This window comes from Oncorhynchus keta, chromosome 30, assembly GCF_023373465.1.
Source record: "Oncorhynchus keta strain PuntledgeMale-10-30-2019 chromosome 30, Oket_V2, whole genome shotgun sequence".
In the NCBI taxonomy this organism is placed as follows: Eukaryota; Metazoa; Chordata; class Actinopteri; order Salmoniformes; family Salmonidae; genus Oncorhynchus; species Oncorhynchus keta.
In genome coordinates, this window is record NC_068450.1 from 4,688,571 (window position 1) to 4,702,832 (window position 14,262).

Consider the following 14,262-nt stretch of genomic DNA (forward strand, 5'->3'; position numbering starts at 1 on the left):
AGCCCAAACTGTTCAAATATGGCCCATATTACCCTCTATAGCCCAAACTGTTCAAATATGGCCCATATTACCCTCTATAGTCCAAACTGTTCAAATATGATCCATATTACCCTCTATAGCCCAAACTGTTCAAATATGGCCCATATTACCCTCTATAGTCCAAACTGTTCAAATATGATCCATATTACCCTCTATAGCCCAAACTGTTCAAATATGGCCCATATTACCCTCTATCGCCCAAACTGTTCAAATATGGCCCATATTACCCTCTATAGCCCAAACTGTTCAAATATGATCCATATTACCTACTATAGTCCAAACTGTTCAAATATGATCCATATTACCCTCTATAGTCCAAACTGTTCAAATATGGCCCATATTACCCTCTATAGTCCAAACTGTTCAAATATGATCCATATTACCTACTATAGTCCAAACTGTTCAAATATGATCCATATTACCCTCTATAGTCCAAACTGTTCAAATATGATCCATATTACCCTCTATAGTCCAAACTGTTCAAATATGATTCATATTACCCTCTATAGTCCAAACTGTTCAAATATGATCCATATTACCCTCTATAGTCCAAACTGTTCAAATATGATCCATATTACCCTCTATAGTCCAAACTGTTCAAATATGATCCATATTACCCTCTATAGCCCAAACTGTTCAAATATGATCCATATTACCCTCTATAGTCCAAACTGTTCAAATATGGCCCATATTACCCTCTATAGCCCAAACTGTTCAAATATGGCCCATATTACCCTCTATAGCCCAAACTGTTCAAATATGATCCATATTACCCTCTATAGTCCAAACTGTTCAAATATGATCCATATTATCTACTATAGCCCAAACTGTTCAAATATGGCCCATATTACCCTCTATAGCCCAAACTGTTCAAATATGGCCCATATTACCCTCTATAGTCCAAACTGTTCAAATATGATCCATATTACCCTCTATAGCCCAAACTGTTCAAATATGGCCCATATTACCCTCTATAGTCCAAACTGTTCAAATATGGCCCATATTACCCTCTATAGCCCAAACTGTTCAAATATGGCCCATATTACCCTCTCTAGTCCAAACTGTTCAAATATGGCCCATATTACCCTCTATAGCCCAAACTGTTCAAATATGGCCCATATTACCCTCTATAGTCCAAACTGTTCAAATATGGCCCATATTACCCTCTATAGTCCAAACTGTTCAAATATGGCCCATATTACCCTCTATAGCCCAAACTGTTCAAATATGGCCCATATTACCCTCTATAGTCCAAACTGTTCAAATATGGCCCATATTACCCTCTATAGTCCAAACTGTTCAAATATGGCCCATATTACCCTCTATAGTCCAAACTGTTCAAATATGGCCCATATTACCCTCTATAGTCCAAACTGTTCAAATATGGCCCATATTACCCTCTATAGTCCAAACTGTTCAAATATGATCCATATTACCCTCTATAGCCCAAACTGTTCAAATATGATCCATATTACCCTCTATAGTCCAAACTGTTCAAATATGGCCCATATTACCCTCTATAGTCCAAACTGTTCAAATATGGCCCATATTACCCTCTATAGTCCAAACTGCTCAAATATGGCCCATATTACCCTCTATAGCCCAAACTGTTCAAATATGGCCCATATTACCCTCTATAGTCCAAACTGTTCAAATATGGCCCATATTACCCTCTATAGCCCAAACTGTTCAAATATGGCCCATATTACCCTCTATAGTCCAAACTGTTCAAATATGGCCCATATTACCCTCTATAGCCCAAACTGTTCAAATATGGCCCATATTACCCTCTATAGTCCAAACTGTTCAAATATGATCCATATTACCCTCTATAGCCCAAACTGTTCAAATATGGCCCATATTACCCTCTATAGCCCAAACTGTTCAAATATGGCCCATATTACCCTCTATAGCCCAAACTGTTCAAATATGATCCATATTACCTACTATAGTCCAAACTGTTCAAATATGATCCATATTACCCTCTATAGTCCAAACTGTTCAAATATGGCCCATATTACCCTCTATAGTCCAAACTGTTCAAATATGATCCATATTACCTACTATAGTCCAAACTGTTCAAATATGATCCATATTACCCTCTATAGTCCAAACTGTTCAAATATGATCCATATTACCCTCTATAGTCCAAACTGTTCAAATATGATTCATATTACCCTCTATAGTCCAAACTGTTCAAATATGATCCATATTACCCTCTATAGTCCAAACTGTTCAAATATGATCCATATTACCCTCTATAGTCCAAACTGTTCAAATATGATCCATATTACCCTCTATAGCCCAAACTGTTCAAATATGATCCATATTACCCTCTATAGTCCAAACTGTTCAAATATGGCCCATATTACCCTCTATAGCCCAAACTGTTCAAATATGGCCCATATTACCCTCTATAGCCCAAACTGTTCAAATATGATCCATATTACCCTCTATAGTCCAAACTGTTCAAATATGATCCATATTATCTACTATAGCCCAAACTGTTCAAATATGGCCCATATTACCCTCTATAGCCCAAACTGTTCAAATATGGCCCATATTACCCTCTATAGTCCAAACTGTTCAAATATGATCCATATTACCCTCTATAGCCCAAACTGTTCAAATATGGCCCATATTACCCTCTATAGTCCAAACTGTTCAAATATGGCCCATATTACCCTCTATAGCCCAAACTGTTCAAATATGGCCCATATTACCCTCTATAGTCCAAACTGTTCAAATATGGCCCATATTACCCTCTATAGCCCAAACTGTTCAAATATGGCCCATATTACCCTCTATAGTCCAAACTGTTCAAATATGGCCCATATTACCCTCTATAGTCCAAACTGTTCAAATATGGCCCATATTACCCTCTATAGCCCAAACTGTTCAAATATGGCCCATATTACCCTCTATAGTCCAAACTGTTCAAATATGGCCCATATTACCCTCTATAGTCCAAACTGTTCAAATATGGCCCATATTACCCTCTATAGTCCAAACTGTTCAAATATGGCCCATATTACCCTCTATAGTCCAAACTGTTCAAATATGGCCCATATTACCCTCTATAGTCCAAACTGTTCAAATATGATCCATATTACCCTCTATAGCCCAAACTGTTCAAATATGATCCATATTACCCTCTATAGTCCAAACTGTTCAAATATGGCCCATATTACCCTCTATAGTCCAAACTGTTCAAATATGGCCCATATTACCCTCTATAGTCCAAACTGCTCAAATATGGCCCATATTACCCTCTATAGCCCAAACTGTTCAAATATGGCCCATATTACCTACTATAGTCCAAACTGTTCAAATATGGCCCATATTACCCTCTATAGCCCAAACTGTTCAAATATGGCCCATATTACCCTCTATAGCCCAAACTATTCAAATATGATCCATATTACCCTCTATAGCCCAAACTGTTCAAATATGGCCCATATTACCCTCTATAGCCCAAACTGTTCAAATATGGCCCATATTACCCTCTATAGTCCAAACTGTTCAAATATGGCCCATATTACCCTCTATAGCCCAAACTGTTCAAATATGGCCCATATTACCCTCTATAGCCCAAACTGTTCAAATATGGCCCATATTACCCTCTATAGCCCAAACTGTTCAAATATGGCCCATATTACCCTCTATAGTCCAAACTGTTCAAATATGGCCCATATTACCCTCTATAGCCCAAACTGTTCAAATATGGCCCATATTACCCTCTATAGCCCAAACTGTTCAAATATGATCCATATTACCCTCTATAGTCCAAACTGTTCAAATATGGCCCATATTACCCTCTATAGCCCAAACTGTTCAAATATGATCCATATTACCTACTATAGCCCAAACTGTTCAAATATGATTCATATTACCCTCTATAGTCCAAACTGTTCAAATATGATCCATATTACCCTCTATAGTCCAAACTGTTCAAATATGGCCCATATTACCCTCTATAGCCCAAACTGTTCAAATATGGCCCATATTACCCTCTATAGTCCAAACTGTTCAAATATGGCCCATATTACCCTCTATAGCCCAAACTGTTCAAATATGGCCCATATTACCCTCTATAGCCCAAACTGTTCAAATATGGCCCATATTACCCTCTATAGTCCAAACTGTTCAAATATGGCCCATATTACCCTCTATAGCCCAAACTGTTCAAATATGATCCATATTACCCTCTATAGCCCAAACTGTTCAAATATGGCCCATATTACCCTCTATAGTCCAAACTGTTCAAATATGGCCCATATTACCCTCTATAGCCCAAACTGTTCAAATATGGCCCATATTACCCTCTATAGCCCAAACTGTTCAAATATGGCCCATATTACCCTCTATAGCCCAAACTGTTCAAATATGGCCCATATTACCCTCTATAGCCCAAACTGTTCAAATATGATCCATATTACCCTCTATAGCCCAAACTGTTCAAATATGGCCCATATTACCCTCTATAGTCCAAACTGTTCAAATATGGCCCATATTACCCTCTATAGTCCAAACTGTTCAAATATGGCCCATATTACCCTCTATAGCCCAAACTGTTCAAATATGATCCATATTACCCTCTATAGCCCAAACTGTTCAAATATGGCCCATATTACCCTCTATAGTCCAAACTGTTCAAATATGGCCCATATTACCCTCTATAGCCCAAACTGTTCAAATATGGCCCATATTACCCTCTATAGCCCAAACTGTTCAAATATGGCCCATATTACCCTCTATAGTCCAAACTGTTCAAATATGGCCCATATTACCCTCTATAGCCCAAACTGTTCAAATATGGCCCATATTACCCTCTATAGCCCAAACTGTTCAAATATGGCCCATATTACCCTCTATAGCCCAAACTGTTCAAATATGGCCCATATTACCCTCTATAGTCCAAACTGTTCAAATATGATCCATATTACCCTCTATAGTCCAAACTGTTCAAATATGATCCATATTACCCTCTATAGTCCAAACTGTTCAAATATGGCCCATATTCCTAGAGCTACATGAGTATTCAGCCCCGTTGTTAAAGGAAAGCCCACATGAGTATTCAGACCCTTTGTTAAAGGAAAGCCCACATGAGTATTCAGACCCGTTGTTAAAGGAAAGCCCACATGATTATTCAGCCCCTTTGTTAAAGGAAAGCTTCCTATGTCCCCGTTGTTAAACATACCCACATGATCTGTAAGGTCCCTCAGTCTAGTAGTGAATGATTAACCCCTTCCTCTGTCCCCCATGACATTCAGCATCTGTTAAAGGTCCCACATGAGTCTAGTAGTGAATGATTAACACCTTATTAACAAATCCCCCATACATAAGCATCTGTAATGGTTCCTCAGTCTAAATGTAGTGAATGATTTTTAATGACTACACCTTCCTCTGTCCCCCATACATACTACATCTGTAAGGTCCCTCAGTCTAGTAGTGAATGATTAACCCCTTCCTCTGTCCCCCATACATACAGCATCTGTAAGGTCCCTCAGTCTAGTAGTGAATGATTAACACCTTCCTCTGTCCCCCATACATACAGCATCTGTAAGGTCCCTCAGTCTAGTAGTGAATGATTAACCCCTTCCTCTGTCCCCCATACATACAGCATCTGTAAGGTCCCTCAGTCTAGTAGTGAATGACTAACCCTTCCTCTGTCCCCCATACATACAGCATCTGTAAGGTCCCTCAGTCTAGTAGTGAATGACTAACCCTTCCTCTGTCCCCCATACATACAGCATCTGTAAGGTCCCTCAGTCTAGTAGTGAATGACTAACCCCTTCCTCTGTCCCCCATACATACAGCATCTGTAAGGTCCCTCAGTCTAGTAGTGAATGACTAACCCCTTCCTCTGTCCCCCATACATACAGCATCTGTAAGGTCCCTCAGTCTAGTAGTGAATGACTAACCCCTTCCTCTGTCCCCCATACATACAGCATCTGTAAGGTCTCTCAGTCTAGTAGTGAATGATTAACCCCTTCCTCTGTCCCCAATACATACAGCATCTGTAAGGTCCCTCAGTCTAGTAGTGAATGATTAACCCCTTCCTCTGTCCCCAATACATACTACATCTGGCAGGTCCCTCAGTCTAGTAGTGAATGACTAACCCTTCCTCTGTCCCCCATACATACAGCATCTGTAAGGTCCCTCAGTCTAGTAGTGAATGACTAACCCCTTCCTCTGTCCCCATACATACAGCATCTGTAAGGTCCCTCAGTCTAGTAGTGAATGATTAACCCCTTCCTCTGTCCCCCATACATACAGCATCTGTAAGGTCCCTCAGTCTAGTAGTGAATGATTAACCCCTTCCTCTGTCCCCCATACATACAGCATCTGTAAGGTCCCTCAGTCTAGTAGTGAATGACTAACCCCTTCCTCTGTCCCCCATACATACAGCATCTGTAAGGTCCCTCAGTCTAGTAGTGAATGACTAACCCTTCCTCTGTCCCCAATACATACAGCATCTGTAAGGTCCCTCAGTCTAGTAGTGAATGATTAACCCTTCCTCTGTCCCCCATACATACAACATCTGTAAGGTCCCTCAGTCTAGTAGTGAATGATTAACCCCTTCCTCTGTCCCCCATACATACAACATCTGTAAGGTCCCACAGTCAAGCACAGATTCAACTACAAAGACCAGGGAGCTTTTCAAAAGCCTCATAAAGAAGGGTAGTGATTGGTAGCTGGGTAAAAAATCTTCAATATCTCTTTAAGCATGGTCTAGTTAATAATTATGCTGTGGATGATGTATTCAACCACCCAGACACATCAAAGATGCCGTCGTCCTTCTGAACTGAGCTGCGGGAGAGGAAGGAAACGGTTCCGGGATGTCACCATGAGTCCATTAGTGATTTTTAAAACAGCTGCCAGACGTCGATGTCTGTGACGGGAGAAAACTGAGGATGGATCAACAACATTGTAGTGACTCCACTATAATGACCTAAATGACAGTGTGTAAAGAAGAATACAAAGAAACGTGTGTAGCGAGGCGAGAATGTAAAGAAATACACAATCTAAACACAAAACCCCACAATGACATCACAATACCCCACAATGACATCACAATACCCCACAATGACATCACAATACCCCACAATGACATCACAATACCTCATAATGACATCACAATACCCCACATATAATATAATATCAATTAGTAAATACCTCCATATTTTCAGGCGAGAATGTAAAGAAATACACGTTTTTAGTCTAAATGCAAAGCCTAATGTTTGGGCCAAATCCCAACACAACACGTCAATTAGTGAATACCTCCATGTTTTCAGGCATGGTGGTGGCTGCATCATGGTATGGGTATGCTTGACATCGGCAAAGAACCAGAGTTTTTCAGGATGAAAATAAACAGGATGGAGCTAAGTACAGGCAAAATCCTAGTGGAAAACCTGGTTCAGTCTGCTCTGCATCAGACACTGGGAGAAGAATTCACCTGTTTCAGCAGGACGATAACCTAAAACACAAGGCCAAATATACACTGGAGTCGCTTACCAAGAAGACAGTGAATGTTCCTGACTGGTCAAATTATAGATTACTTAAATATGCTTGAAAATGTGAAATTAATAATGGGAAAATATTGCACAATCCAGATGTGTCCAAAGCTCATAGAGATTTACCCAGAAAGACTCATAGCTGTAATCTCTGCCAAAGGAGATTCTAACATGCATTGATTCCCGGGGTGTGAAAACTCATCAAAATATATTAGTGCTTTATTCTTCATTAATAATTTTTTTTAAATTAAAAAATCTCTTCCACTTTGAAATTACAGAGCATTTTGTGTAAATTGTTGACAAGAAAAAAGTGTCAATTAAAATCCAAGACTTTCTGTAGCTGCCCTCCAAATATCTAACGTGATAAAGATCATGATACAATAATAACGTTTGCAATACTATTTTCATGAGAACATAATCAATGACCAAATTCAAGTGCAAAACTCCAGTGTGCATTTTTCAAATGGACAGTTCTTGTTCAAATCAAATCAAATCAAAGTGTATTTGTCACGTGCGCTACCTGCCCTCACCAGCTGGGGGGCGGCCTGTCAGGAAGTCCCGGATCCAGTTGCAGAGGGAGGTGTTTAGTCCCAGGATCCTTAGCTTGGTGATGAGCTTTGAGGGCACGGTGGTGTTGAACGCTGAGATGTTCAATGCCCTTGCAGATAACACTACCAGAGAAAGAACATTTGCTGGAAAATAAATCAATCAAAAGTTTACGTGTAATTGTGCTACATTACTGGGATTTATGGACATTATTTTGACACACAAAAAAAGGAGATGAAAAGTTAATGTGCAATTTAACAATTAAAGTACCCTTATTGGGTAAAACAATATTATTCCTCCCATTTTTGATTTCATTTCCTCATTGTCATGCTTTATCCTGGCCACATTCTTAACAGTTTGGCTTGTCAATCGATCACTTTGGGTGGGATTGCCAGGGGAGGAGCAGGATATTGGTGAGAGTCACAGGGTGGTAGTGTTTCAGACCGGTCAATCGATCACTATGGGTGGGATTGTCAGGGGAGGAGGCGGGATGTTTGTGAGTCACAGGGTGGTAGTGTTTCAGACCTGTCAATCAATTATTGTGGGTGGGATTTTCAGGGTAGGGAGTAGATTAGTAATGTAGTAATTAAAACACTTTTTCAATATAATTTATTAGAATAAAACTTGAGAAAAATGATTTCCCCTGTTAAGAATCAGTGTAGAACTGCACTGCCCCCTAGTGAGCCCCCTCCCTCAGACTAAGTCGGGCACCCATTAGTGTGTGTGCCTCCCTTCCTCCTTCTGATTCTCTCTCTCTCTCTCTCTCTCTCTCTCTCTCTCTCTCTCTCTCTCTCTCTCTCTCTCTCTCTCTCTCTCTCTCTCTCTCTCTCTCTCTCTCTCTCTCTCTTCTCTGTGTGTGTCTCTCTCTAGGAGGTGATGCAGATGGAGAGACAGCTAGGTGGTCGTCTGATTGATGAGCCCCACGTCCTGCTGTTTAAAGACAGCTACCACAACCTGCGCCTCTCCATCCACGACATGCCCCAGGCACACTGGAGAAGCAAACTACTGTCTGGATACCAGGTAAGTTCGGGGTCAAGTGCTAGGAGTCAGGGGTCAGGGGTCAGGGTTAAGACCCATCCATGACATGCCCCAGGCACACTGGAGGAGCAAACTACTGGCTGGGTACCAGGTGAGTTAGGGGTCAAGTGCTAGAGGTCAGGGGTCAGGGTCAAGACCTATCCACGAGCAAACTACTGGCTGGGTACCAGGTGAGTTTAAAATATATTTTCATTGTCAGTTACACCGGATATGTGCAATGAAATGTGTTGTTTTTTCCTGAGTCAGCCATAGCAGTACTGCGTCCCAAGAGCAAATTCAGGTTTAATGCCTTGCTCAAGGGCACATCGGCAGTTTTGTTTTCCAGCTAATTTCCTGCAATTCTACACATTTTGGAACAGGGCAGAGAGAAATGTTTGATATCTGAGTGACTAACTGTAGTAACCTGGTATATTTATGTTTACCAATAGACGGCAGTATTGACTCAAGACGGGGGTTTGCTTTCTGATTTCCGTAGCTGTTTTCAATGTCTGCTACAGTTGAAGTATGAAGTTAACATACACCTTAGCCAAATACATTTAAACTCAGTTTTTCACCATTTCTGACATTTAATCATTTAATCTTAATCTAAGACATTTAGTCTTAGGTCAGTTAGGATCACCACTTTATTTTAAGAAATTGAAATGTCGGAATAATAGTAGAGATAATGATTTATTTCAGCTTTTATTTATTTCATCACATTCCCAGTGGGTCAGAAGTTTACATACACTCAATTGGTATTTGGTAGCATTGCCTTTAAATTTTTAAACTTGGGTCAAACATTTCGGGGAGCCTTCCACAAGCTTCCACAATAAGTTGGGTGAATTTTGGCCCATTCCTCCTGACAGAGCTGGTGTAACTGAGTCAGGTTTGTAGGCCTCCTTGCTCGCACACACTTTTTCAGTTCTGCCCTCACATTTTCTATGGGATTGAGTTCAGGGCTTTGTGATGGACACTCCAATACCTTGACTTTGTTGTCCTTAAGCCATTTTGCCTCAACTTTGGAAGTACGCTTGGAGTCATGGTCCATTTGGAAGACCCATTTGTGACCAAGCTTTAACTTTCTGACTCATGTCTTGAGATGTTGCTTCAATATATCCACATAATTTTCCTCCCTCATGAAGCCATCTATTTTGTGAAGTGCACCAGTCCCTCCACAACATGATGCTGCCACCCCCGTGCTTCACGATTGGGATGGTGTTCTTCGGCTTGCAAGCATCCCCCTTTTTCCTCCAAACATAACGATGGTCATTTTGGCCAAACAGTTCTATTTTTGTTTCATCAGACCAGGGGACATTTCTCCTAAAAATTACGATCTTTGTCCCCATGTGCAGTTGCAAACCATAGTCTGGCTTTTTTATGGTGGTTTTGGAGCAGTTGCTTCTTCCTTGCTGAGCAAGGAATGTCGATATAGGACACGTTTTACTGTGGATATAGATACTTTTGTACCTGTTTCCTCCAGCATCTTCACAGGGTAATTTGCTGTTGTTCTGGGATTGATTTGCACTTTTCGCACCAAAGTACATTCATTTCTAGGAGACAGAACGCTCCTTCCTGAGCGGTATGATGGCTGCGTGGTCCCATGGAGTTTATACTTGCGTACTATTGTTTGTACAGATGAACGGTACCTTCAGGTGTTTGAGAATTTCTCCCAAGGATGAACCAGACTTGTGGGGGTCTACAAAAAAAGATTCTGAGGTCTTGGCTAATTTATTTTTATTTTCCCATGATCTCAAGCAAAAAGGCACTGAGTTTAAAGGTAGGCCTTGAAATACATCCACAGGTACACCTCCAATTGACTCAAATGATGTCAATTAGCCTATCAGAAGCTTCTAAAGCCATGACATAGTGATGAAAATTACAGGCCTCTCTCATCTTTATAAGTTGGAGAACTTGCACAATAGATGGCTGACTAAATCTTTTTTTGCCCCACTGTGTTTGGTGACAAGGATGGGATGAAATCAAACATGTCACAACAGAGACATTGACACTGCAGCAGGTGCTTTCAAAGCACAAGTGTGTTTTCAAAGAAGAGCTAGGGACATTAAAAAGGGATCCAGGCTACCGTTCCTGTTGCTGCTGATGCTACTCCCAAGATTCTATTGGCCCAGATCCGTTCCATGATGCCATGAAGCCTAAAGTGGATGTGGAAATTGACAGAGTCTTAGCGGAGGATATACTTACGCCTGTCAAGTTCTCTGAGTGGGCAGCACCAGTTGTTCCCATATTAAACCCAGATGGTTCCATCAGTGGTGAGAATAGAGTTTCCTATCTGGAGCTGTACCCCTGTACCCCTGTACCCCTGTGCCCCTGTACCCCTGTGCCCCTGTGCCCCTGTGCCCCTGTGCCCCTGTGCCCCTGTGCCCCTGTACCCCTGTGCCCCTGTGCCCCTGTGCCCCTGTACCCCTGTGCCCCTGTACCCTCCCTAACCTCTCTACCCTCCCTACCCTCCCCAACCTCTCTACCCTCCCTAACATCTCTACCCTCCCTACCCTCCCCAACCTCTCTACCCTCCCTAACCTCTCTACACTCCCTAACCTCTCTAACCTCCCTAACCTCTCTAACCTCTATACCCTCCCTACCCTCCCCAACCTCTCTACCCTCCCCAAACTCTCTACCCTCCCCAACCGCTCTACCCTCCCTAACCTCTCCACCCTCCCTACCCTCCCCAACCTCTCTACCCTCTCTAACCTCTCCACCCTCTCTAATCTCCCCAACCTCTCTAACCTGCCTGCCCAACCTCTCTACCCTCCCCAACCTCTCTACCCTCCCTAACCTCTCTACCATCCCTAACCTCTCTACCCTCCCTAATCTCTCTACCGTCCCTAACCTCTCTACACTCCCTAACCTCTCTACCCTCCCAAACCTCTCTACCATCCCTAACCTCTCTACCCTCCCTAACCTCTCTAACCTCTCTACCATCCCTAAACTCTCTACCCTCCCTAACCTCTCTACCGTCCCTAACCTCTCTACACTCCCTAACCTCTCTACCCTCCCTAACCTCTCTACCCTCCCTAACCTCTCTAACCTCCCTAACCTCTCTACCCCCCTAACCTCTCTAACCTCTCTACCCTCCCTAACCTCTCTACCGTCCCTAACCTCTCTACCCTTCCTACCCTCCCTAACCTCTCTACCCTCCCTAACCTCTCTACCCTCCCTAACCTACCTACCCTCTCTACCCTCTCTACCCTCCCTAACCTCTCTACCCTCCCCAACCTCTCCACCCTCCCTACCTCTCTACCATCCCTAACCTCTCTACCCTCCCTAACCTCTCTACCGTCCCAAACCTCTCTACCCTCCCTAACCTTTCTACCCTCCCTGACCTACCTACCCTCTCTACCCTCTCTACCCTCCCTAACCTCTCTACCCTCCCCAACCTCTCTACCCTCCCTAATCTCTCTACCCTCCCTAACCTCTCTACCCTCCCTAACCTTTCTACCCTCCCTAACCTCTCTACCCTCCCCAACCTCTCTACCCTCCCTAACCTCTCTACCCTCCCTAACCTCTCTACCCTCCCCAACCTCTCTACCCTCCCTAACCTCTCTACCCTCCCTAACCTCTCTACCCTCCCTAACCTCTCTAACCTCTCTACCCTCCCTACCCTCCCTAACATCTCTACCCCCCCTACCCTCCCCAACCTCTCTACCCTCCCTAACCTCTATACCCTCCCTACCCTCCCCAACCTCTCTACCCTCCCCAACCTCTCTACCCTCCCTAACCTCTCTACACTCCGTAAACTCTCTAACCTCCCTAACCTCTCTAACCTCTATACCCTCCCTACCCAACCTCTCTACCCTCCCCAAACTCTCTACCCTCCCCAACCGCTCTACCCTCCCTAACCTCTCCACCCTCCCTACCCTCCCCAACCTCTCTACCCTCTCTAATCTCCCCAACCTCTCTAACCTGCCCAACCTCTCTACCCTCCCCAACCTCTCTACCCTCCCTAACCTCTCTACCATCCCTAACCTCTCTACCATCCCTAACCTCTCTACCCTCCCTAATCTCTCTACCGTCCCTAACCTCTCTACACTCCCTAACCTCTCTACCCTCCCAAACCTCTCTACCATCCCTAACCTCTCTACCCTCCCTAACCTCTCTACCATCCCTAACCTCTCTACCCTCCCTAACCTCTCTACCCTCCCTAACCTCTCTACCATCCCTAACCTCTCTACCCTCCCTATCCTCTCTACCGTACCTATCCTCTCTACACTCCCTAGCCTCTCTACCCTCCCTAACCTCTCTACCCTCCCTAACCTCTCTACACTCCCTAACATCTATACACTCCCTAACCTCTCTACCCTCCCTAACCTCACTACCCTCCCTAACCTCTAACAGAGATCTCATCTTATCGTGTGACGCCTCATCGTATGGTGTGGGGGCGGTGCTATCACACCGTATGGAGAATGGTGCAGAGAAACCTATCGGGTTCATGTCAAGAACATTGTCGCCAGCGTCAGAGAAAGTACTCCCAGCTGGACCAGGAAGGCCTGGCTGGACCAGGAAGGACTGGCTGGACCAGGAAGTGCTGGCTGGACCAGAGAGGACTGGCTGGACCAGGAAGGACTGGCTGGATCAGGAAGGACTGGCTGTCATATTCGGAATACAGAGATTCCACAAGTACTTGTACGGGAGAACATTCACTATCGTGACCGACCATACACCTCTGATCTCTCTGTTCCATGAACAAAAGCTAGTTCAACGTTACGCTGTGTGGCTCAGGGCCTACGAGTAGAGAATAATTTACAAGCCAGCTAGATACCATGGGACTGCTGATGCTCTGAGTAGGCTGCCCATTCCACAAATCATCACCTAGGAAGGAGAAAATGACCAAGTCTTGATGATCGATGTGTTGGATGATGGCACTGGTGAACTGGTGAACTGGTGAACCGGTGAACTGGTGAACCGGTGAACTGGTGAACTGGTGAACTGGTGAACTGGTGAACCGGTGAACTGGTGAACCGGTGAACTGGTGAACCGGTGAACTGGTGAACCGGTGAACTGGTGAACCGGTGACCACACAAATCAGGCAAACGGACTTCAAAGGATGTGACGCTAGCACAAGTGCATGAATTTATCCTGAGAGGACGGCCTACAGTGACAGAGCCTCAGGTCACTACACTCGCCG

The 14,262-nt window shown here is 43.5% G+C and overlaps 1 protein-coding gene across 1 annotated transcript in view; it reads left to right on the forward strand.

Moving 5' to 3' along the window:
* The window catches only part of LOC127913710 (netrin receptor UNC5A-like), a 435,702-nt gene that overhangs the window by 399,516 nt on the left and 21,924 nt on the right, over positions 1-14,262 (forward strand). Inside the window, exon 13 of the mRNA XM_052486952.1 lies at positions 8,973-9,122. Coding sequence (XP_052342912.1) covers positions 8,973-9,122 — 150 coding nt within the window. The remainder of the gene's footprint in view (positions 1-8,972; positions 9,123-14,262) is intronic.